The sequence below is a fragment of the Erpetoichthys calabaricus genome, chromosome 17 (assembly GCF_900747795.2).
Source record: "Erpetoichthys calabaricus chromosome 17, fErpCal1.3, whole genome shotgun sequence".
Classification (NCBI taxonomy): Eukaryota; Metazoa; Chordata; class Cladistia; order Polypteriformes; family Polypteridae; genus Erpetoichthys; species Erpetoichthys calabaricus.
In genome coordinates, this window is record NC_041410.2 from 30,122,545 (window position 1) to 30,147,784 (window position 25,240).

Sequence of the window (25,240 nt, forward strand, 5' to 3'; positions counted from 1 at the left end):
TCAGTGCCAACACAGCAGTCTGAAGAGCCACACCTAAGTAACAATATGAAATCCACTTCGCAAGAAACAAAATTGATATGCAACAAATAAAAATTTATTTCATCTTTTGTTGCAGAGACTTAAAGTTAATTAAATTAATATTTCGTGAAAAAGTTATAAATCTGATGATCAGAAACAACCCTTTATCCAAGTCAAAAAAAGTCACACACACACACACACAAGTGACTTTCATGTATTTTTCAAGGTTTCCACAAATTCATTGCCTGGACGTCCATTGTTCACCAGCCTTCCTTCTGCACCGTACACATCAACTCAGCTTTTGGATCAAGCCTTTAACTGCAGAACATGGCCCAACTCCCAGCTTTTAGGAGTGTTTTACACAAGTGTCATTCACTTGTTTCAGATATGTTGCACTTGTTTATGAAGGTCACTGTAGCTTCATCAGCTTGATTAGGTCCTCCAGCTTTAAAGCTATTTTCAGATCACCTTCAACTTTTAACTTCCCGCTTGTGTAAGCCCCAAATGGTCGTAGGTGGCCTTCAAACAAAGACAGAAGGTCTTGTTCCTTCATGTGCAAAATGACATCTGGATTGTGATCTGGTGTGCCAAGCCCTGCCTTGCCAGCACCTAAAAAAACGCACAAGGGAAAACTGTTAAGGCTGAACCTTTACAAAGATAGAAGATGAGAAAGCACTAAACATCCATCTACATATTTTCCAAAATGGATTTTCCTTTTTACACCAAAAGAAAAACAGAGTTTACATTAAAATATCAGGAGAAAGACAGAAACCAATGCATTACAGGGTGCCAAATAACCATAAGCACAAATTCACATACAGTCATTATGCCAGCTTAACAGGTTGCAACCACCATAAAATGCATGTATTGGGCATGTGGGAGAAAACTGGCATGCCCACCGAAAATTTACTAGTAGAAGAGGACAATGTGTAAAACCACACAGTTGGAGATCAGGCCAGGAATCAAACTATGAAGCTGTGAAGAATGAAGTGTTGACTCTACACCACCAAGCTGCCCATTTACACTAAGGCCGGAGTTATACTTCATGCTGCAGTGGACGCTCCTGCTACGCAAGCGTTGTAGTGTTTATACTTGCGCAAGTACTTTGCGTAAATCTGGAGGAATCCGCCAGGTGGCAGTGCGAGATATTATCACGGTGAGAACATGTTCGGCTTCGCTGTGTTGTGAAATGCCTAGAACACCCATTAAATTCCGATGACACCTTACCGCAATATCTCTGAAAGGGATGTTTATTGATTAAATCCAGGGATGTGTCCATTCCAGTAAGCATTGGGCACGAGTGAGAAGTAATCCCTGGACGAGGCCTCGGCTCATCGCAAGGTGAATACAAGCACACACATACAGTAGCGTCATTTTAGCGGCACCAAATCCCCAAATCTGCATATCTTTGGAAGGAAACTGGAGCACACTGAGGAAACCCAACAGGAAAACATGTAAACTCCAGGCAGGGAATATCAGCGACGTGACTCCCTGCAAGACAGCAGCGCTAACGCGCCGCCACTGTGTCACCCCATGTGTGTAATTATAATAAAAATAATTCTTTGCATTTATATAGCGCTTTTCTCACTACTCAAAGCGATCAGCAATTGCAGGTTAAGGGCCTTGCTGAAGGGCCCAACAAAGCAGAGTCCCTTTTGGCATTTACAGGATTCAAACCGGCAACCTTCCGATTGCCAGTGCATATCCCTAGCCTCAGAGCCACCACTCCGTCCTATTAACAGTATTCATTATTTAAACGAAATTACTGATTTATTTGTAAAATGTAATATACATACTTTAATGCTTTTCATCATGAAAGTGATATCAAGTATAAATCTAAGGATTCTAAATGTGCAGAGAGTTGGAATATCATACATTTAATGTGTGCGGAGTGACGATCTATTGCTGGCGATTCGCTGCTGTCAGGAGCAGAGGAAGTCCTAGAAAAAAAGAAGGCATAGTATGTGAGAATTTTAAAACGTATCGTGTCATTACGATCGGGAATATGCGACGCTTGAATATAAAAGCACCACAAATACATCTGTATGTCGGCATTTTGCTTCACCACATCGAACCATTTATCAAATATCGAAGTGCGCACACCGATCTTGTAGGATCCGCAAAGCGACTTTCTGTCACATGTAGATAGTAAACAGAGACTCTGACGTCACATTCCAACTTTTAGCACACTGTGCCCCCCGAGTTTTTGCTGGTACTGCAACTCGCGCATGCGTCGCATTAATTTCTGAGGACCTGCTCAGAGGACGTATCAAATGAACGCTCAGAACGCATGGCGGCCATGATGCGAGAGCATACGCGTTCTGAGCGTGAAGTATAAATGAGCCCTAAGAACTAAGTTTATTCTCGATGTTGCAGACTATGTGACAGTCTACTGCCGAGTGTGTTAAGGGCACAGGATGTGGACATATCGAGATCTTTAAAAAGTGTCTATAGATAATGTAACATAACAAACATCAATGTAGTCCATTGTATATTTTAAGTAAACATAAATGCACATTTTGCATGTGGAAAAAGTAAGTAGACCTGTGCATTTATCACTGCCACAAATCCTTCAAATTAGAATCAGGGGCTCCAGATCAAGTACAAATGATAAGAACATCATTAGAGGAGATCTTGTCTAATCCTGTTTTATTTAAACATCAGACGATTAGTTTGCTTTTCTCTTTGTTGTTAATGTGTTTCTTAACATCATACTGAGACCAAAGAGTGCTATCAATGCCCAGGAGTCTAGGAAGGAATTTAAAAAGATCTTCAGACAATTGGGAATCAACCATTGCACTGTCTGAAAGATTATCTACAAGTGTAGAAGATTGCAAACAACTACCAACTTGTTCAGGTCAGCCCCCGATTCCCCAGCAAGTTCAGCCTGGAAGTATAATGCAAGATCCTGGAAGAAGTGTCTAAGAAGGTCAGAATTTCATTATGGGATCTACAGGTAGTTCTTGTCAAAGCTGGAGTCAAAAGTGCCTGAGTGTCCAATACAAAGATAATGTACACATTAGTTTTACAGGTGAGATGTGCCAGGAAGAAACCTTTGCTGTTCAGAAAGAACTTCAGGATAAGACTAAAGTTTGCCCGTAAACACCTAGGCAAAGACCAGGACTTCTAGAATAATGAGATCTGGACAGACAAGACAAAGATTAAGAGTTATATGGATACAGAACCATAAGATATGTTTGGTGAAAACCAAAGATAACATATGACATTGCCAACTGTAAAGTTTGCCAGTGAAAATATTCTGGTTTGGGGCTACATTGCTGCATCAGGGCATGGGCAGCTCACCATCACAGAGTCAAATCCTGGCACGTCCAGATATGTTAAGAAAGAAAAAACATTTTATGGAGTGCTCTTAATTCTATGACTGCACACGATTTAAGAGCAGCCTCATAAAGCATTTTCTTTTGAAAAATGTTTGTACTACAACCTCAGCTCGTTTTTCTGTTGTATAGTCATCTTTGTGTGTCATAGAAATATGAGTTATGAGAATAAGCTAATGGCAGCAGTGCATCTTCACAGAAAGCATGCCAAAGTGTTCTGGACTAAGGACCAGTCAAATCTAACAGCAGACCACTTGAGTCTAACAGTTCCAGGTTACCATACTTATCCATTATATTACCTGACATTTATTTTATAACACATGTGTATGTGAATATACTAAGATTTTAATACATCATTGCTAGATTTGTGCTTCAAAGTCCTACATTTCACCCAGTGATCCACAATAACCCCGTGTCACTAGCAGCTGGGAGGAACACCTTGAGCAGGTGTGGGACCTCCAGCTGACTTCACAGTTACTTTAGGAGAAGCCTTCATAGAGACCGAGATTGGATGGATTGGAGAGAGACAGAATATGAAGACGTGTTGCATATAAGAGAGTGTGAGAGAGAGGTGACCACAACAAGCAAACAGGAGAAGAGTACACAGGTATGGAATTGAAGCAAAAGCTGTTAATGTCCACACGTTCTCTGTGGTGGTAGTTTTAGACCCATTTCTCATGTATCTAGGTACATTAATTTAGTAGCGCGAATGTTAGCCAGCAGCACTTAATTGTTACAAATAAATGCTTAAATAAGTACATAACAGAATAACATATCTGAAAAATTCAAAAGTCACTTTGCCCTAATGACTGACAGCTTGCGGACTACACTTTGTCAACCACTGTCCTAGAACAGCAGGCACATACAGATGCAGATCTGCTTAAAGTTTCTATACCTTTAGTAGCTTGATGGCCAAGCCACATGGACAAAGTGTCTTTAGGCCCATCTGTTTGTATATTACACATTAAATGCAACACTACTCTCTACAATAGTGTCTTAGACACTGGCTCACATGACAACATATTGTCTTACTCTATGCAAGATGCATTTTTGGCCAATGATCATTATTTTTGGCAAATATTCTGACAATAAAATGAAGCTTGGTTTTCACGCCATCAAGTGCTGAGCTGTGCTGTTTTGGCTGTTTTGAATTCTTCTTTTAATAATCACAAAAAAAAATTATTTTCAGTCCTCAAAACTGCACGCAATTCTCACCTGTGGTTAGGTCAACAAAATAGATCCTTTTGGTTCCATCCTGGAGTGTGATGTTGAACTGAAAACAGGCTCCCACCTGAGTGACCAAGTTTTCGGAGAGGATGCATTCCACAGTGGACAGAAGAGCATCAGCACTGAGGCACTTGGCTGGGGCAGGAACTATGGGATCCTTCTCGTTGATTATGAAGAGGCTGTCCTCTGTGGAAATAATTGCTGCTGCATTAGTCTGTATTTTAGAACATTTGTTATAAACCTCTTATGTACACAAGGAAGCAGAACTGAGCTAAGTAGCAGTCAAATGCTGCTGTCACTGTAGTCTTCTGTAATACAGTAATGAATGGCCACAGCATAGATTCAGTTAAATCAGATAGTGCTGTTCACACTGGCCTGCTAAAGCGTTCATGGCCATGCAGAATCCTTTACATTTTTTTTTTTACCACGAAATGGAAAAAATTCAGCCTTGAGGTCAACAATGACCAGTTAAGGCAGTCAGAGTCTCCAAACTCAGTCCTGGCTTACAAACTCCACGCTGGCTGCAGGTTTTTGTTCCAACCAACTTCTGTTCTTTATTGGACTCTTAGCCTTATTAAGTCAGTTATCATTTCCCAGTTTCTGTGTTTTGGAGTCAATAAAGAAATTACAAATTAAGTTTGGTAGATTTTTACTAAAATGTAATAAGTAGTTATATGGGGAATATGCAGTTTTTTTAAAGTCACTAACAGCATTTTCTACCTAATTTTCATTTTGATTTTCCTGGTGTTCTGATTATTTAATTGATTATTAACTAATTAGCGGGTCTGACACTGAAGTCGTTGCAGCTTTCATCATCCTGGGTGTCTGCTATGCTGGTTGTTAATTGTCACTATTAGGGTTAAATGAAGGGAACAAACTACACAGCAAAAAGGGGAAAATAATAGGAAAACAACAAAAGAGAGATAAGCATTTATAGCTTTAGAAAAAAATAGAAATATTTCTAAATGTCTTGTAAATGTAAAAAACTATACTGTTGTGTTTTTCTGAATGTGGAATAAGAGAAGAGTAAAAAAGGCCGGCTCATTAAATTAGATCAGTTATTATCAACTATTATCACCGATTGCAAATCTGGTTGGAACAAAAACCTTCAGCCACAGTGGGTCCCCAGGACTGAGTTTGGGAACCACTGAGTTAAGACAACAAAGACATCTGAAATCAAAGATACAGTACATGAAATTTAAAAAGAAATTTCCATAGGCAAAAATAATGGATGCCAGTACAAACCATCTAGAAGCTAACCACAGAGGTTTTAACAAGCCTCGTAACTTCATTTCCTTTTAAACCTGCCCTTTAATTTTGAAATATGTGCTTATGATCTTCCTAAAAAGTAAACATTCAATGCTGCTTACTGTTAATTTCTAAAATCAAGGAAGCAACAAAAACAAAACAGCCATCTCTCATTCTAGCAAGTCACTTAAACTCCCAAACCACACCACTATTTTAGTAGATGTGCATCAACTACTGACATGCAAAACCATTCTGTAGTCGCTCAAATTAAAGAATAAAAAGTAAAAGGAACCGTGTCCAACCTTTGCTTTGACTGCTTTGAGGGGCAATACTGTTGCCACCACTTCCACCCAGAAAATGCATGGCCAGTTGCTGGATTGGCCCAGCAAGACTCTCTAAGCCAGGGATAGGAGGCACTATCATAGGTGTCGAGAAGGAGTCGTCAGGGGTCCTTAGCACAGATTCCACCATCAATTCAACACGGTCCACCTCCAAACCCCAGCACCGAGTCTTGCTGTTAATCTCAACCTACAGTGACAATATGACAAGTCAATAAATCAGCACTGGCACTAACAAACAGAGTGTTTCACACGTATTTATAACTTTATACTATCAAGTTATAGAGTTTAGTTATCAGTTTTCCTTTTGAAATGATGTAGAGTTTAAAATTAATGAAGCATTTACCGACTAAGCTACATACTCCACGAGTCCTAGAATGTGGAATAATGTAAATTCTGTGCTACATATATCCCTATTGAAGCAAGTTCTTATTCAAAGCGACTTGTAAATCACAAGTTCAAGCCACACCTGTCCACATACCGTATATACTCGTGTATAACTCAGGTCTTGAAACCTGAAAAAATCGATCATGAAATCAGACCCCAACTTATACGTCTGTTCAAAAATGTTCTTGTCTCCTCCAATCTCGCATCAGTTTCTCAGACGCATCGAATTTTGCTGCAGCAGTGCAGTTACCAATTTCTTTCGCTACTTCAATGACGTTTAATTTAAACCAGCTTCACATTTTCTTCTGATCGAATGCTCCATCGCAGATAAGGGATGCTCTTACGATAAAGGTGTATGAGGGTGAGATACAAAAAACACAAAATAGTGCAAACGTTGCTTCGGAATAGTTCGGGTATTACCGTGTGGTCACGTAGGCACAATACATAGAAAAATAAAGGCTGTGTGCTCCGTGGTTACTCTCTCAGGTGGGCGTTAGCATATTATAATCTCTTGGACCAACAGTGTGAGTTTTCTGCATTCGACTTGTACAACCGACATAATAAATTATCAGAAATGATACGGTAAAATCAAGCCCCGAGAACTTATCCGCGAGTATATACAGTATCTCTCTAGTCTAAACATTCTGCAGGTCAGGGACAGGCAGCCCTATGAATTTTCTATAGCACATCAATTCATGAATACCATCACTAGGTGCTTTAAAAGTTGAATATTTCTACAAGCCGTGTCTGCGTGGGTTTCCTCCGGGCGCTCCGGTTTCCTCCCACAGTCCAAAGACATGCAGGTTAGGTGGATTGGCGATTCTAAATTGGCCCTAGCGTGTGCTTGGTGTGTGGGTGTGTTTGTGTGTGTCCTGCAGTGGGTTGGCACCCTGCCCGGGATTGGTTCCTGCCTTGTGCCCTGTGTTGGCTGGGATTGGCTCCAGCAGACCCCCGTGACCCTGTGTTCGGATTCAGCAGGTTGGAAAATGGATGGATGGATGGATATTTCTACAAGAATGATCACTGGTTGGTGATGAGACTTGATCGTTTAGGCAGGCAGTCCATGGATTTCAGCATCTGCTGGAATTTCTCCGTCAACTCTGCCTCATGTGGCTGAGCAATCTAGAAGTGGATGGAATCTTTTGGGCTTTGAGACTGCTGTTGCATAGAGTCACTTAAGGCCCTTTTTAGCTGGTATCAAATCATATTTCAATGAAAAAGAGTAAGTTAAATGATGTGGCTGAGCTGGCAATGTTGTGCTTTACAGTCTAATACCTTAGCACTAGTGGACCACATACTGCATAAAAATGCATGGTGGATAAAAGAAGGTAACATGTAAAAAAATTATAAAGTATTCATTTGAACTTTCATTTCTTCAAAAAGATACAATGCAAACATTCAACAGAGATCAGTTCATGTGCACCCCCAATGTTATTTTAGTTTTTCAATGAAAACCTTGCTGGGTTTTCATGAAACAAAAAACACTAGTTTACTTTATATTTTTCACAGTAACCTTCATACTAAGCTGATGTATGACAGGTACAATTGTATACACTGTATATATGCTGTATGCACACAGCTCAGAAAAGTTAAGGGAACTCAGCTTCAGGAACAGCAATCTGTCCAGTTAAGAACCACAAGCGATTGTGAATCAATTTCACCTGCTTTGGTGCAAATGAAAGTGACAACAGGTGCATTGGAGAGGCAACAACAAGACAATTCCAAAAACTGAACGGGCTTGCAGGTGGTGGCCACAGACAATTGCTCTCTCCTTATCCTTCTTGACTCATTTAGCTGTAGTTTTGCATTTTGCTACTGTCCCAACCTGCAGGGAAAAACCAGGGGGGTTGGTGGCAGAATTGGCACTCCAGCCACCATAAAAAAAACCTCACACTGGTTCAATTCCATCTGAACTAGTGTGGTGCTGAGGTGTCACCCGTTGCATGGCTGCACTTGGGTCCTAACCTGGGGTTCTGAGTTGGTTTGTCATGTGGTGGGTGTGGTAATGTGCTGTATCAGCGCTTGCTCCTAACCTCCTCCTCCTCCTTGTCGGCAGTACCTGATGCCGACTGAGGTTGCACAGATAGTCCAGCTCCTCAAGGATGGTGCATCAATAAGTGCCATCACAAGAAGGTTTGCTCTGTCTCAGCAGTCTTAAGAGCATGGAGGAGATACTAGGAGGCATGCAGTTACACAAGGAGAGCTGGACAGGGCCATAGAAGGGCATCAACCTAGCTGTAAGACCAGTATCTGCTCCATTGTGCGAGGAGGAGCATTGTCACAGCCCTACAAAATTACCTCCAGCTAGCTACTGGTGTGCATGTTTCTGATCAAACTGTCACAAGCAAACTCCATGAGGGGTGAATAATGACCCGACGTCCTCTATTGGGACCTGTGCTCATGGCCCATCACTGTGCAACTCGATTAGCATTCGACAGAGACTACCACAGTTGGCAGCTCCATCATTGGCGTCCCCTTCTCTTCTCACATGAGAGCTTGTTCACGCTGAGAACATGTGACAGACGTGAAAGAGTCTGGAGACACCGTGGTGAACTTTATGCAGACTGCAACATCATCCAGCATAACCAGTTTGGCAGTGGGTCAGGGATGGTTAGGGGAAGCATATCCTGGAGGGTTGCAAAGACCTCCACGTGCTAGGCAACAGTACCCTGACTGCTGTTAGGTACTGGGATGAAATCCTCAGAGCCACTGTCAGACCTTATACTGATGCAGTGGGCCTTGGGTTCCTGCTGCTGCGGGACAATCCCGGCCACAGGTGGGAAAAGTGTGTAGGCAGTATATCTGATGATGAAGGCATTGATGCCACTGACTGGTCCGCACATTCCCAAGACCTGAATTCAGTTGAGAACCTGAGGGACGTTATGTATCGATGCATCCAACGACACCAAGTAGCCCCTCAGACTGTCCAGGAGCCCACTGATCCAGGTCTGGGAGAAGATCACCCAGGACACCATCTGCCGTCTCATCAGCAGCATGCCCAGACATTGTTGGGAGTGCATACAGGCATGCGGGGGTCATATACACTACTGAGTCACATTAGGAGTTGCTGCTATGAAATTCACACAAGTTGGATCAGCCTGTGATTTCAATTTTTGACTTTGATTTTCAGTGTGGTTTTGAATCCAGCCCTTAATGGGTTGGTGACTTTGGTTTCCATTGACCATTCTTACATCATTTTGTTCTCAATGAATTACATAGTATTACTCAGTAAAGATTTTCCACTTGAATATTTCATTTATCAAAATCCAATGTGTGATTTCAGTATTCCCTATTTTTTTAGAGCAGTGTATATTTTAGATATTTACCTATGCATCTTTCTCTATACATTTAAAAATGTCAATCTTACCAGCAGGTGTTCCCCAAGTCGTATTTTTTCAACTTGTATCTCTCTTAGCGTTTTCTTGGTAAGGCAATGGGTCATGGCATTCTGAGCTGTAAGTCGTGTTGACGCATTCAAATCCTGGACAGACACCACTGATAAAACTGGATTCCATATACGGAACTGAATATCTGCACCCATAGAGATCACTCCACCATCTTTACTCGTTACCTTCAAAACATCAAATAATTGCACTGTGGTAAGATTTCAGTGAAGACTTTGGTTAAAGTTGAAAATGAAACTCAAAGTACATCTTCAAGAACCGTATACACAATTAACAAGCTGATCTCCTATGTGACCTTGACATATTCAGTACAGTTATGAGCATCTGTATTTCCAAGTAGATGCCTCCCTATCACTTCATCATAGTGCAGACACAACACACTTATGTTTACTCACACTGGACTAATTGATCTAACAGTACATCTCCAGACTGTGTACAGAAGTTAATGCAAACCTTGGAAAAGACATAAACACCCACACTGACAAGCGTCTTCAAGACTGTGGAAAGACTTTATGTCAATGTCTTATTAACAATTCTTAGATATGCCCCTGTTTTTGTTAACTTAAATAGATTGGCTGATAAGACACTCCTATTTCTATGTTTACAATGAACACATTAACACTCAGTATGTATAAGCCAATGTTATTAAAAGGCCCTTCGAATAAGGCACAAGCAAACTTTGTAATATCTAAAACAAGGCTAACTATGGAACATCCGATGAGAAACTTTCTGACATAACTAGACCAACCTTTAGGATGCTGTGCACAGACTGTGGACAGAAGAAAACACACACACACACACACACACATCGCATGACTTGGGCTCCACTCAATTGTAGTGGAGTTATTTTAGACTGCATTAAGTGTTTACTTCAGATTCTAACAGGAAATCCATCATAACTCGTTTTTTCACTTTTATTGTACAAAACAGCTCACAATTCAAATGCAGTAAATACATCTGCATGATCATTTATTTATATTTTACAGGTACACGTTAACATTTGTAGTGGAGTGACATTTTGTATATAAGTTGATAAATATTCTGTATGTCTTTATTTGTAAGTCAGACAAAGCAAATGTAATATTAGTGTTTCAGGAAGATTAAATGTTGTATTTCACTGATGAGAACAGCAATGCTTTGATGTCTAACTAACCAACCTCAGAGTCTTTAGGACTGACTCAGGTCATTAAATTTATTGCAGGATTGGGGTGGTGCATCAGACCAGCTTAGCAAGGGTGACTATGCTTGGACTTACAGCCTTTCAGACATCCTCCTAGGAAAGCCATAAAACTACCTACAGTAGCTGGCAAGCTTCAGCTAAACAAATGGTATCCACTACTTGAAGGTAATTGCGAAAAGACAGTGTGTGCACCCATTGGTCTGAAGTATGGCTGTATGGGATTGGTTTTGAAGCAGAGGCCATTCTGCACCACAACACCCTATTGGCTTAAAGATCTGGATAGAAATTCATAAAGTTGGTTGCTTTACCCTCTCTCTCTCTCACCATGGCCATGAAGAGAAAAAAATGATGAGCACAACTCAACAGTCATATTGAGACAGGCACATGGCCTGTCCTGAAAAATGCTGACAAGAAATGATGACTTGACCAGAGACATTTAAGTAATTATCAGTCCATGTGCCACCTGAAACTACAGCATACATCTAGCATTTATCAGGTTGTATGAATGCCAATATTCACATGTACTTTGATTCATTATTATTAATATTTTATGAATATTACCAATAATACATTATTAAAATGTGTAACTTAACTCCTGCTTGTTCTTTCCTCTATGCAATTGCCTGAGGTTATAGATGTTGAAGGGAAGGTGGGGAGAAGTGCTAAAGTAAAATCTTAATATATAAAGCAGAGTCAATGTATGTATGTATGTGTATATGTATGTATGTATGTTTGTTTGTCCCCCATACAAATCTGCACCGGGCGTCCAATCGCCACCAAACTGGGGATGGGGCTCCTATGTGACCAGGAGGAGGTCATGGGGTATGTTTGGTTGGGAAAAATGTTCGTGGTGAAGCGCAGGGCACCTTTTCACCGACACAACGTTCGGAACACGTCCCCGTACTTATCATCGACAAGATGGCCGCACATTGCAACAGACGTTAACGGCGGTGTCATCTAGCGGCACGTTTGGTCCCTGTGCATCGCTCTTTACCAATGTTTCTTTAAATTGCCAACAGATGGTGGAAGTGTCCAAGTATGAGAAGGCAGACTACTTTCATCAGGTGAAGGGGAACTGCCGTATGGATGTAAAACGTGAACGGCCCAGTGCGTGTGACTGGCTTTCCGTATTTGTGGTGCTATTTGCTCGCTTTCCAACTCACATTACGATTTCAGTCTTGGTCTTTCTGACTGACTGGTGCTATTTATTCGCTTTCCGACGTATTGTAAATAACGTACATTCATCTCACTGTGGTGCTTATTCCGTACGTAATACCATATAACACATTATAATTGTCCTGCTTTTCGTTAATATACCCATGCCGCTGAAAAAAAGACGCAGAATTAGAAAGTCCACTTCCGATGCCAGAAAAAAGTCTATTTCAAGGGTGTCTGAAACATTGCGCAAGACGTGAAGCTGTTTTCATACCAAGAATTTTGCTGATTCCGAATTATTTATCCTTTGATTTAAAACGGCTACAATTTCATGTTCGTTTGGCTTTTGCTATGTCAATTAATAAGGCTCAAGGGCAATCACTGAAAGTTAAACGCATCAGTTTGGAAAATCCATGTTTTTCACATGGACAACTCCACGTAGCATGTTCTACAGTGGGCAATCCTCAGAATTTGTTCATTTTCACACCACAAGGCAAAACAAAAAATATAGTGTATCCAAAGGCTCTGGAATGAACACTTATATTACCTATTACAATAAAATGTCAATCAGAAAACTGTTTGTTCTATTTCTATGTTCTGTTTCTTTCAATTAGGAAATTCACCGGTTATAGATTCCCAGGCAACGCCAGGTACTCCTGCTAGTACCTTATAAACAAAAAGTGTATAGGATTTGAGGTATTCTGATAAAGTCCACACAATAAAGAGTACAAAAGGGAAAGAAAGAGTCACATTAATGTCTACAATGACAAAACACATAGTAGCATTTGGACGTCTTTCATTGTTTATCTGCACCATTTGTTATCAGTTTGTGTTTTTAAAAAGTACATTTTAAAGGATTTCTTGGCCTAAATTATTGACCAATCAGGACATCAGATAAGGAGTGACTTTCTGTTCAGTCCATGAAGTAAGCATTAAAAACAACACTTTAGAATAAATTAGGAAAAATGACAAGCTGGCAGCAGTGGTATGGTGCGAGATTCTCCTTTTTGTTGCTTCTGTTATTTTTCAACTTTGGCACAGCTTCATTCAGGTCTTATACTTCATCATTTTTTCAGCAGAAAAAAAAAAAGTGTGTCTGGCCAGGCTGTAGAGAATGGAGTCATGGAATTCAGGGCGTATCAAGGTTTACTCATTACTTTTCCCTATCCTATTTCCCTATGACTTACCCATTTTTTTTATTAATGTATTTATCTATTTATAGTATAGCTCTTTACCTGTATTGCACTTGCCCTGTAATTATGTGCATGTTACACCATGGTCTTTGGGGAAGTTACTTCGTGCCAATGTACAGTATGTTGCAATATTGTACACAGGTGGTATAACAATGAAACCACCTGACTTGACTATCCTTTGCAATGGATTATTCACTTCATAGAGTTTATACTTTCATTCAGACTTGCTTTTATATAAACATTTGCATCCACTTGAATTGTCTTGTGTTTCAATTGTGCTGTATATTGTTATATAGCTAAGGGGTATGTGTTGGGGAGGGTATGCTGCAGCAAGGGGCTTTGTAAATATTATTGTAAATTCGTACTGTGCCTCATTATATAAGACATATCAGACTGACTGTTGTCTAACTGGCTATGAATCCCATGAGCCTGATGACAACAACCTGTGTTCATTTTTAAAATGTTGACACTGAACTGCACTCACTCAGGGTCATACGGGAAGTCAGTAGAGGGGTCTAAATCTGTGAATTTATAGTTCAGCAGGTTTTCAACAAGGGGTACCTACATCCTGTATCATTCAGAAAAAAAATCTGAAATTTGCTTAAATCAACCTACTAGTGTAAAAACATCATGAAAAAAAAACATAGGTCACAATTCTTACTTTGCAAGGTGGAATATTGAAGGCTCTTGTCCGTAGGTCTACTTTTTGCCAAAGGTCAATGAATGGCAGGACCAAAACAACTCCTGGGCCTTTTGGAGGCTGGATCCTCCCAAGTCGAAAAACTACAATTCTCTCATAATTTGGAACGATCTAGAAATAATTACAATATAAAGTAAAAAATTAAAATATTGTTTGGATCATTTGGCATTTACTACTTATTCCAATAACTGAATGCACAACTATAGAGACACGTAAACTATTTGTCACTCACCAGAAAGCATCAACAGCCTAATAATTAGGGTGTTGAAATTTATTATAGGCAATTAAGTTTTGAGCACGCCAATACATTCACTTACTTGTAAAATTCTTTGGCTGACTTCTGTTTCTAAAAGGAACACTTTTTATTTTTTGTTTTGCTTCTTGTCTGATGATTCTTTTATAATATGATTGGTTCTCTGCAAAGCGTTTGTGCACCTTGGTTTTGTAACTACTTAGAAAAGAGCTGAGAAGCTGAGCAAATATCCCTACAAGTGAGAAACAGCATTTTACTGATTTACCAGTTCTTCTGAATTAATAGACATAAACTGCAATTATAAATATGAATGTCACCAAGCAGGGACCTGCAAGACACCTACAACAGGGTCTTTGAACAAACCTCTTTTTGAGACTAACTGAAGTGTGACTGTAGTTCTATTTCTTCATTTGTCTAAAGGAAAAAAAATTCTTGATATGTTGTGTAATGTGTCCATCTTGTTCATCCTGGCTTCTTGGAGTCGGCGGTTTGTAGTCTTTGAGGTTCTCTTATGCCAACACTATTCAGTACCATTAGATAGATGGATAGATAGACAGACAGACAGCATGGTGACGCAGTGGCTTTGGAAATAAGGAGACCAGGGTCCATGTCTGGGTATACCCATGGTGTGGAGGTTCTCCACATATCCATGTAGGATTCTTCCAGTGCTTCAGTTTCCTCCCACAGTCCAAAGACATGCAGGTTATGTAAATTACTATTGTTCAGATTGGCCCCTGATATACAGTCATGGCCGAAATTATCGGCACCCCTGGAATTTTCCCAGAAAATGCCCCATTTCTCCCAGAAAATTGTTGCAATTACAGTAATCCCTCACTTATCGCGGGAGATAGGTTCCAAGGCCGACCGCGATAACTGAATTTCCGCGAAGTAGGGACACCATATTTATTTAATTATTTAACGTGTATTTGGACGTTTTTAAACCTTCCTTGTATTGTTTACAACCCACCCTTTACTCTATTAATAACAGGGACAACTGCTAAGCAATATGAAATCGGTAGATAAGTTTACACTTACTGTATAGCGAAGTACACGTAGTTATATATGACGTGATGATGGTGATGAATATGCTGCGCAGTAAAAATGATGACGATGAAGGTGATGATCCCCTGAATGCAGTAGCAAGAGCACGTTAATGCTGAATGAGTGAGATGAGACTTCCTGGTTAATGCAGCACTCTGTTGCTGAGCCAATCAGCAGCACACAGGAACTTAACTGCGTGCTCTGATTGGGTAGCTTCTCAGCCATCCGCCAATAGCATCTCTTGTATGAAATCAACTGGGCAAACCAACTGAGGAAGTAAGTACCAGAAGTAAAAGGACCCATTGTCCGCAGAAACCCGCGAAGCAGCGAAAAATCCGTGTTATATATTTAGATATGCTTACATATAAAATCCGCGAAGTGGTGAATCTGCGAAAAGTGAACCACGAAGTAGCGAGGGATTACTGTACAAATGTTTTTGTATATACTTGTTTATTTCCTTTATGTGCATTGGAACAACACAAAAAACAGAGAAATAAAGCCAAATCTGACATTATGTCACACAGAACTCCAAAAATGGGCCGGACAAAATTATTGGCACCTTTTCAAAATTGTGGGTAAATCGTTTTTATTTCAAGCATATGATGCTCGTTTGATCTCACCTGGGGCAAGACACAGGTGCTGGCAATATAGCAATCACACCTGAAGCCAGTTAAAATGGAGAAAAGTTGACTCAACCTTTCTGTTGTGTGTCCGAGTGTGCCACACTAAGCATGGAGAACAGAAAGAAGAGCAGAGAATTGTCTGAGGACTTGAGAACAAAAATTGTGGAAAAATATCAACAATCTCAAGACTACAAGTCCATCTCCAGAGATCTTCATGTTTCTTTGTCCACTGTGCGCAACATAATCAAGAAGTTCACAACACATGGCACTGTAGCTAATCTCCCTGGATGTGGAAGGAAAAGAAAAATTGATAAAAGACTGCAATGAAGGATAGTCTGAATGGTGGATAAACATATTCAAGCTGTTCTGCAGACTCAGGTTGCAACAGTGTCAGCTCGAACTATCCGTCGACATCTGAACGAAATGAAACACTATGGCAGGAGAGCCAGGAGGACCCCACTGCTGACATAGAAACATAAAAAAGCCAGACTGGAGTTTGCCAAAATGTACTTGAGAAAGCCAAAATCTTTCTGGGCGAACGTCTTGTGGACAGATGAGACCAAGGTAGAGCTTTTTGGTAAAGCTCATCATTCTACTGTTTACAGAAAATGGAATGAGGCCTATGAAGAAAAGAACACAGTACCTACAGTCAAACATGGTGGAGGTTCTAAGATGTTTTGGGGATGTTTTGCTGCCTCTGGCACTGGATGCCTTGACTGTGTGCAAGGCATCATGAAATCTTAAGACTACCAAAAGATATTGGGGCGCAATGTAGGGCCCAGTGTCAGAAAGCTGGGTCTGTGTCAGAGGTCATGGGTGTTCCAGCAGGACAATGACCCCAAACATACCTCTAAAAGCACTCAGAAATGGTTGAAGACAAAGCGCTGGAGAGTTCCGAAATGGCCAGCAATGAGTCCGGATCTAAATCCGATTGAACACTTATGGAGAGATCTCAAAATTGCTGTAGGAGAAGGCTCCCTTCAAATCTGAGAGACCTTGAGCAGTTTGCAAAAGAAGAATGGTCGGAAATTCCAGTTGAGAGGTGTAACAAGCTTGTTGATGGTTATAGGAAGCGCTTGATTTCAGTTTTTTTTTCCAAAATGCGTGCAACCAAATATTAAGTTGAGGGTGCCAATAATTTTGTCCAGCCCGGTTTTTGAGTTTTGAGTGAAATTATGTCAAATTTGGCTTTATTTCTCTGTTTTTTTGTGTTGTTCCAATGCACATAAAGGAAATAAACGTGTATACCAAAACATTTGTAATTGCAACAATTTTCTGGGAAAAATGGTGCATTTTCTGGGAAAATTCCATGGGTGCCGATAATTTCGGCCATGACTGTATATGTGTGTGTGTGTGTGTGTGTATGTGTGTGTGTGTGTTCAGCCTGTGATGGGCTGGCATCCTGTCCAGGTGTAGTTTCTGCTTTGTGCCCAATGACTACTGGAATAGGCTCCTGCTACCCAACAACCCTGCCCTGGATAACCAGGTTATGAAGATGGATGGATGGATATGTGACATACTTTACACTTCACACAAGAGGAGAGCAAGTATGTGCAGTAATTTGAACTTGAAATGCAGAATATTTGCTGGCTTCCCAAGAAATACTGCAGTTAAATAGTTTTGGAAAATTCATTATACAACTCATATAGCTCTTGCAGACTCATTTTGTGTTCAATAAACCATCATCTGCGCACTGACTGCAAACAAAAGCTTGTCATTTACTGTCAACTTTTATGTAATTTCTCAAAGTACTGAATAACAATCCTTCTTGTGTAGATCACTACGTTTTTAATCCTACTTTTAAAGATATTTTTAGCTTAAGCAAATAGGCCGTATCCAAATGTTACACTGAAACCAACTTTAGGTAAATACAGGAGAAAGTTAACATTGACCGAAAATGTAGACAATAAAAAATACTTGGAAGAAGAAAAAAAAAACACTTACTTTAAGAAGAAACCATCCTGACACTGGGAAGGTCAGCACAGTAAAAATGAACACAATGCAAATAACACATTGGTGGCAGATCCATGACAGGCATCCTTGGGTTTTATCTGTGTCAAGAAAATAAATAAAAAGAGCAAAAAAAAAATAATAATTTAAGATCTACAACGTGGTCAGAGCTCCAATAGCCTGAAGCAACAGATGTGTTGCTTCTTGATCAATTACACAGATATGAATTTTACTATACTCTGTACATGTGATAGCATTTCAACTTGAACAGTTTTACAGCATTTTAATGCGGAGCACAACAGACTTTCATGGGTTTGCTTGTTACACACTAGTGATTCTCGGAATCCTACCTTCTGTATCGTGTCTAATATCATTACTCTCAGGGTCCAACATCCACTACTCACTGCACATGATCATCATTACTGTGCAATATTTAAATTATGTGCAATAACCCAATAGTGCAATAGTTATTTATTCTTTCCAGTATTTAAATAATGTGCAATAACTAGATTTAGTTATTATTCTTTCCATTTGTATATAGCGTCGCAGAACTTTTTTTGCAACATTTGTTTATTTGTTTATTTACTTGCTGTGTTCTACATATATGTCTGCACTGAAGGAGCTGCTTTTAATCTCATTGTACATGTGTATAGTATCTATCTATCTATCTATCTATCTATAGTGACAATAAAATGCATTCTATTCAATTCTATTCTATAATTGAACGGAGTCAAACAGAGAGAGCACACATTCCAATATTTCAATTGTGTTTAGAGACTGTATTAAATATTAATGTTTAGCCCTATACAGTGCAATAATGTAAAATGAAACAAGGAAGGAGTTGGGGACCCTTGACGATGAACCCTGTTTAACTGACAGGTTAGCTGGCAGATTTACATATTGTAGAACCTGGAAGAGGCTGTACTTCCAGGGAAATGGGGGAAAATTACCTCAGCTTCTGAATGTTCTTTGGAGCTGCAGAAAAAAAGGTGAGAAGACATTTCCAACTGTGCCCCATCCTGACATGGACGGTTACTGCTTACCTTCCTAGAGTCCTGAACTTGTACGCTACGTACTCGCGTCTGACAACTGAAACAATGAAATAGCTGCATGTGTACACCTTGGCACAGTGAAGCAGAGTTGGTCGCCATTATGTGCCAGTACAGAGTTCGGGGTTTGGATATCTACTGTGTGTATTATGAACATGTTTAGTGATTTCTGAGTTCCATTTGGTATGTGCTCTGTACTGTGGTTTTGTCTTGTGCCCACACATCATTGCCTTGACTGCAAATGAGCCTGAAGTAAAATGTGAAAAAATTTATTGAGAAACACTCCCATTATTAAAAAAACACAGCAGAGACTGCTATTCCTGGGCCAGCAAAGGAAAGGCAACATTTCGGTTAATGAAGTTATATTCAGCTTTCATCGAGAGAGTTCTGACTTATTCTATAACGGTCTGGTTCCTTTCCGCCTCCTCCCTGTTCAAAACCAGGATACAGAAGGTGGTTCAACCTTCTGAGAAAATGATTGGGTTCAAACCATATTGACTCTGTCTAGAGGTCAAAGCGCTTCATGCCCAGGATCAAGGTTGTGCATCATCACATCAACCCAAGTCTGATATCTCATACTGGACGCAACAGACTATATGGGAAAACAATATAAATACAGCAGGCACTGCGGAAAAAACACTGGAGGACATTAAGTTGGAACAAGCTAAACACACAGAAGTATTTGAACGAAATATGAAAGTCTGTCATGTCTGGATTCTTCCACAATTAAGCAGGCACTGCACATGACACACTCTAGTTGATTTTTTATTTTGGAGAATTTCAAGGAGATTTTATTCCCAGTAACATACTATAACCAATAGTTTCAAGTCAGAGGGTAGAGGCCATGAGAGCTAATTACTGCTTCCTGTTTGACAGTATTTAAAAACTGCAAAAAAAGAAAATGTTAGCCACATCTACTGCAATAATCCAGTGAATGCTATTCACATAATTACTAGTATAAAATTTTCCTTTTAGATGGCACCCTTCATTAATCACAGACACACCCTGTCATTGTTTTAAATTTCTTATGTTTTTCCTGTAGGCAGCTTATCGACATTTAGTTCTTGTAAATCTCATTAGCAGCCAAGTGAAGTATTTAAAGGGCATCTTCAGGAGGGGCAGACCCACACAGCCATGAATATACAATGTGCATTAAGGAGCCGGGAGTACAGTCACCTCCCACCAGGGATGGTCATTTATCATTGTATTTCTAGGAAAGGAAGCAAACGGACAAACGAAACTGTGACCATCTGCTTAATGAGAGTCACAGCAGCATTACGTGAACTCTGGCAAGTCTTCCTTGTATTTTTATTATAATTCTAACCTTTGTATGACATACAATCAATCATATGAAGTCACGTTGTAAGAGATTGAATAGCTTTGTCCAATCACATCACCACTTCTTCAGCATGGCCCTCCTTTACTCTTTTCTCACTGTTGAGCTCTATCTGGACCCCTTAGGTAAGGAATGGTCTAGAGAAGTGTTTCTCAGCCACTGGGACACAACACTTAACCTCAAATCAAAATGGACTTGAAAGACTTTCTGTCATATTGTTCAGGTGAGGAAAGTGGACCCTGAAAGTACCATTGACTGCCTTGGTAATAAAACATGTCAAATCTTATAGAAGTTAAATGAATGCACTGGCCTTTGACTCAAAATAAATTTACTGGAGACACTGCCACCTGCTTTACTATGACTTCTGCATTTGCTGCATTCATCATTGGTTTAATATTTACTGCTTTGTCAGATCAGTTCAATTTTCTTTTAAATCCAAAAGCAGCAGTATCACATTTGTGAAAATGTGTGTGCTAACACCACAGTACTTTATCTAGTATGTCCTCTCAAATTTAATTATTATGTTCTTTTTTCCACCTCAGTTAAATGTACTTTTGTATAGTACTTTTCATTGCCCTAAGCTCCACAGTGAAGTCCACTTCTTCTGGGATGACCTGGAGATGCAGAAGCAAGCAAGACAGCCAAAGTCTGCAGAAGAACTTGGACACGTTCTCCAAGATGTCTGCAACAAACGACCATCCAGTTATCTTATAGAACTACATGATAGTGGGATAGAAAGAACTGATGCCGTTTTAGAGGCAAAGTGTTGTCACGCCAAATATTGACTGCATTTAGTTTTTTCTTTTACTGTTAATAATAATTACCCGATTATTCAATTCAAACACTAACTCATCCCAAATAATATCAATGTTCTACATAAGTTCAACTTTAATAAACATCCACAGGATGAACACTTAGCTTTATGTTACATTTCCAAAAATTATTTTATAAAAGGCATGCACTGTATGTGAATAATCCTAGGATTTCAATCGACATTGCTGGATTTGTGCTTCAAAGACCAAGATTTCAGAAAGTGATCCATAATGTCGCTGGTAGCAGGGAGTTAAATGACTGCCTTGACCAGACATTTGGTCTCCAGGCTGACATCAACATTGGTTTAACAGAGAGACCTGCCCAGTGACTGAGATCAGCTGGACTGGAGGCAGACAGAGGTTAAGGAAGAGTTACATATAAGAAAGCATCTGAGATGGTAACCACAACAGCTGAACAGAAGCAGAGCAGGAGAGTCTGAGACTTGAAGCAAGAATTGATGCATTCACAAGAAAGCCAGATCTGAGGTGGTAGTTTTGGAGCTATTCCTCATGTATCTAAGTATATTGATTTAATAGTGTCGATGTCATCCAGCGGCCTTGATTGTTATAAGCGCTTATGTACATATATACATCAATCATCCTCAACGTTAAAAGCTCTGACAGGTGAAGTGAATAACATTGATTATCTCATTACAATGGCACCTGTTGTGTGGTGCAACATATCAGATAGTAAGTGAACAGTCAGTTCTTGAACAGGATGGTCAACTGTAATGATCTGAACGGTCAACTGTAATGATCTGAACGACTTTGACATGGGCCAAATGGTAATGGCTAGACTACTGGGTCAGGGCATCTCCTAAACGTCAGGTCTTGTGAACCGTTCCCAGTATGCAGTGGTTAGTACTTACTAAAATTGGTTAAATGAAGGACAACCAGTGACTGGATCAGGAGTGCCCAGTGCATGGGGGGTGAAGGCTAGCGCAACTGGTCCAATGCCACAGAAGACCTACTGTAGCACAAATTAATGAAAAAAACTTAATGCTGGCCACAAGAATGTGTCAGAACACGCAGTGCATTGCAGCATGCTAACCCCTGTCCACCATCAAAAGCACATAAAATGGGCATGTGAGCATCAGAACTGGACCATGGTGCTATGGAGGAAGATCAGCCTGGTTTGGCTGTTTTATTTAAGATCATGTGGATGGCCAAGTTACACGTGCATGTCATTTACCTAGGGATGTGATGGCAGCAGGATGCATTATGAGAAGAAGGCAAGTCAGCAAAGGCAACGTTCTGCTGGGAAACCTTGGATCTCGGTATTCAGGTGGATGTTACTTTGACACATACTACCAACCTAAAACTTTCTGCAGACCACATACATTCCTTCATGGCAATGACCTCTTTCAGCAGCAAGAAAATGCACCCTGCCACACTGCAGAAATTGTTCAGTAATAGTTTGAGGAACATGGCAAAGAGCACAAACAAGTCAGATCAATGGAGGCTCCACCTCAGAACTTACAAGACTTAAAGGATAGGCTGATAAGATTCCCAGATTCACAGAACACCTTCAGAGAACTTGTGGAGTCCATACCTCAGTGGGTCAGAGCTGTTTTGGTGGCAGGAGGGGGACATACACAATATTAGTCTGGTGGTTTCAATGCTGTGTCTGATCGGTGTTTGTGTGTGTGTGTGTAAGTACATGCTGTGCTTATTTGTGGAATCCTAACACTACTAATACAGACCAGGCACAAATGTAGCGGTTACATGGCCAATGTTACTCAGTAAAGTAGGATTCGGCTGTTAAACTTTTTGGTTCAGGAGTAAATATTAACGTTTCTGGTAATTTTTGTTTATTTAACGTATTGTAGCCCATTGCGGCACTTCCTGTGTGATTTTGGGCTATACAAAAATAAACTGTATTGTATTGTATTGTATTGTATTATTGAGGCAGGAATCAAACCTTAACAAGGTGCTAGTTTATGACTGGGTTCCGACATCCGATATTGGACGTCTTGGGAAACGCAGCACTGTAAGAAGAAGTCACGTACAGTACACATGAGAGAGCATACAAACTCCAAACAGATGAGTGGTCATGCCATTTGACCCGTGGATTCCAGATACTGCAGTGAAGTAGCAGTTATGTAACTGCGCCACCGCACTGTTTTAAGATTCTGAAAAATTGAACACACTATACAACTGTACTTGTTTAAGGCGCTCGCCTAAATTTCAACATATCAATCCCTATCCAAATTATTTAAACCGTTTCATACCTGTGAAGCTTTTCTCCGTTACTTCAGGGATGTAATCGAAAGAGCTGCCCGATGAATTATGATATGAAAAATTCTCAAGGGTTAGGTGGGCACCGTAATCACTCTGAGGCAGAGCCCGATATGCAGCAGAGCGTCCGAACATTCTTCTCCGACAAACGTTTCAAGGGCACCGTCCTCATTCGTTTACTCGCGACCTTTTTTATTCCACTGAGAGCATATCTCTAGTAACAAGCTCCATTTTGTCATTTCACGAAAGACCAGTCGCCAAACAAAGAAACTGCCACGAGATCGCTTATTTTGTATGACGGTTTCAATAACTCGAACCGTTCGCAATTTATCTACCCGCTTCCTTATTTACATCAAAAACGACGTAAAACAACACTTCCAGGGCAACGACTCGGGGACTGTGTCAAAATAAAAGCCTCGCACCGACGAGCAGTTGTCCTTAGGCAGGATCAAATATTCTATCAAATCAGAGACGGCGTTACCTTTGATTGGCATGTTATTTCCCCGCCCCGGTAACTCTCCAAATCAAGAGTACGGAAACATTTAGCCTTTCTGCTTTTCCCACTTTAATATACGATACAACATCATAAGCGACTGATTTTGATTTATTCAGAGGTACTCTAACATTAATGTGACTACAATCATTTGTTAAAATGATTTTAGTTTAAGATGCTTTCAAATTGTTAACGTTTTGTTGATATACAATTTATTTAAAAATTGCTTTGTTGATTTAACTAAAGTATTAAGGGCAATTTGTTAATTCCATCAGCAAATATTTCTGTATTGAACAATAATATAAAAATAAATACTCCACAAAATACCACAAATCCGGAATTATAAATACATCATAAACGTAAACACATTTTACCACAAACTGGATGGACAAAGTCGCCTGGTCACTACGTCATTTGCTGAATAGTAAGGGAGACTTTTTGTTTGAGGACGTTGTAAATAAATAGCTTTTGAATTGTTCTATTAAGGAGTATAAGTCAGTGCCTCCTGTTGTACTTCACCGCAGCGAATCTGTAAAATACTCGGAAACTGTGACGACATTGCAGGATCTTTAGGTTGGCGATTGTCCTCGTCCTGATTTTTAAGTGTAATGATCTCTTACGAAAACATCTCTCTTAGTTTATTAAACTGAAGATTTATCCTTAATAATTATGCGAAACATGGGCAAGTTAGTATTATAAAAAGGTAGATTTCTTTTCCCATATTTCTTAAAGCGTAGGAAACACACTAAGGTTATGAATAACATATATCCCTGTAAAGAACTTTTAAGATTAAAATTATGAGTGGATAGTAATATTTGTACATTTTGTTTACAAGACATTGAAACTGCTGGTTGTTTATTTTTTGTTTGTGAATATTCCTTTACGTTTAGGATTAGTACAATTGGTTGTATTCAAATAGTGTAGACAGTCCCAGATTTACTTTTAATCATAATTAAAATATGAGGAAAAATACTACTACTAATAATATAGACAAATAATATTAATTATAAGAATATATAATAATGATATCATTCTTATTTAGGTAAATATTTTATTCATATATGTGCTTTTTTTTAAATTAACCCTTCATGTGTGGTTTTTAGGCTGGAATTAAGCATGTTAGGTAAAGCTTTAAATCTTGTAAATAATAGATACACCTGCCTTGTTTATACACAGCTAAATAATACTTTAAAACTTTAATATGACCCTTATACTATATGGCTTTCAATATATTTTAGATTACATTAGATAAACCTT

General features: G+C 39.6%; 1 protein-coding gene across 1 annotated transcript; it reads right to left on the minus strand.

Moving 5' to 3' along the window:
• Positions 1 to 70: 70 nt before the first annotated feature.
• Positions 71 to 23,860, minus strand: stoml1 (stomatin (EPB72)-like 1). Its single transcript, XM_028823902.2, has 7 exons — positions 23,484 to 23,860; positions 18,050 to 18,156; positions 14,150 to 14,299; positions 9,924 to 10,127; positions 6,134 to 6,359; positions 4,572 to 4,769; positions 71 to 627 (listed from the first exon to the last, which is right to left on the minus strand). Exons 1-7 carry the CDS (start codon positions 23,623 to 23,625, stop codon positions 428 to 430), a joined length of 1,227 nt encoding a protein of 408 aa, XP_028679735.1. The 5' UTR covers positions 23,626 to 23,860; the 3' UTR covers positions 71 to 427.
• Between the last annotated feature and the right edge of the window lie 1,380 nt (positions 23,861 to 25,240).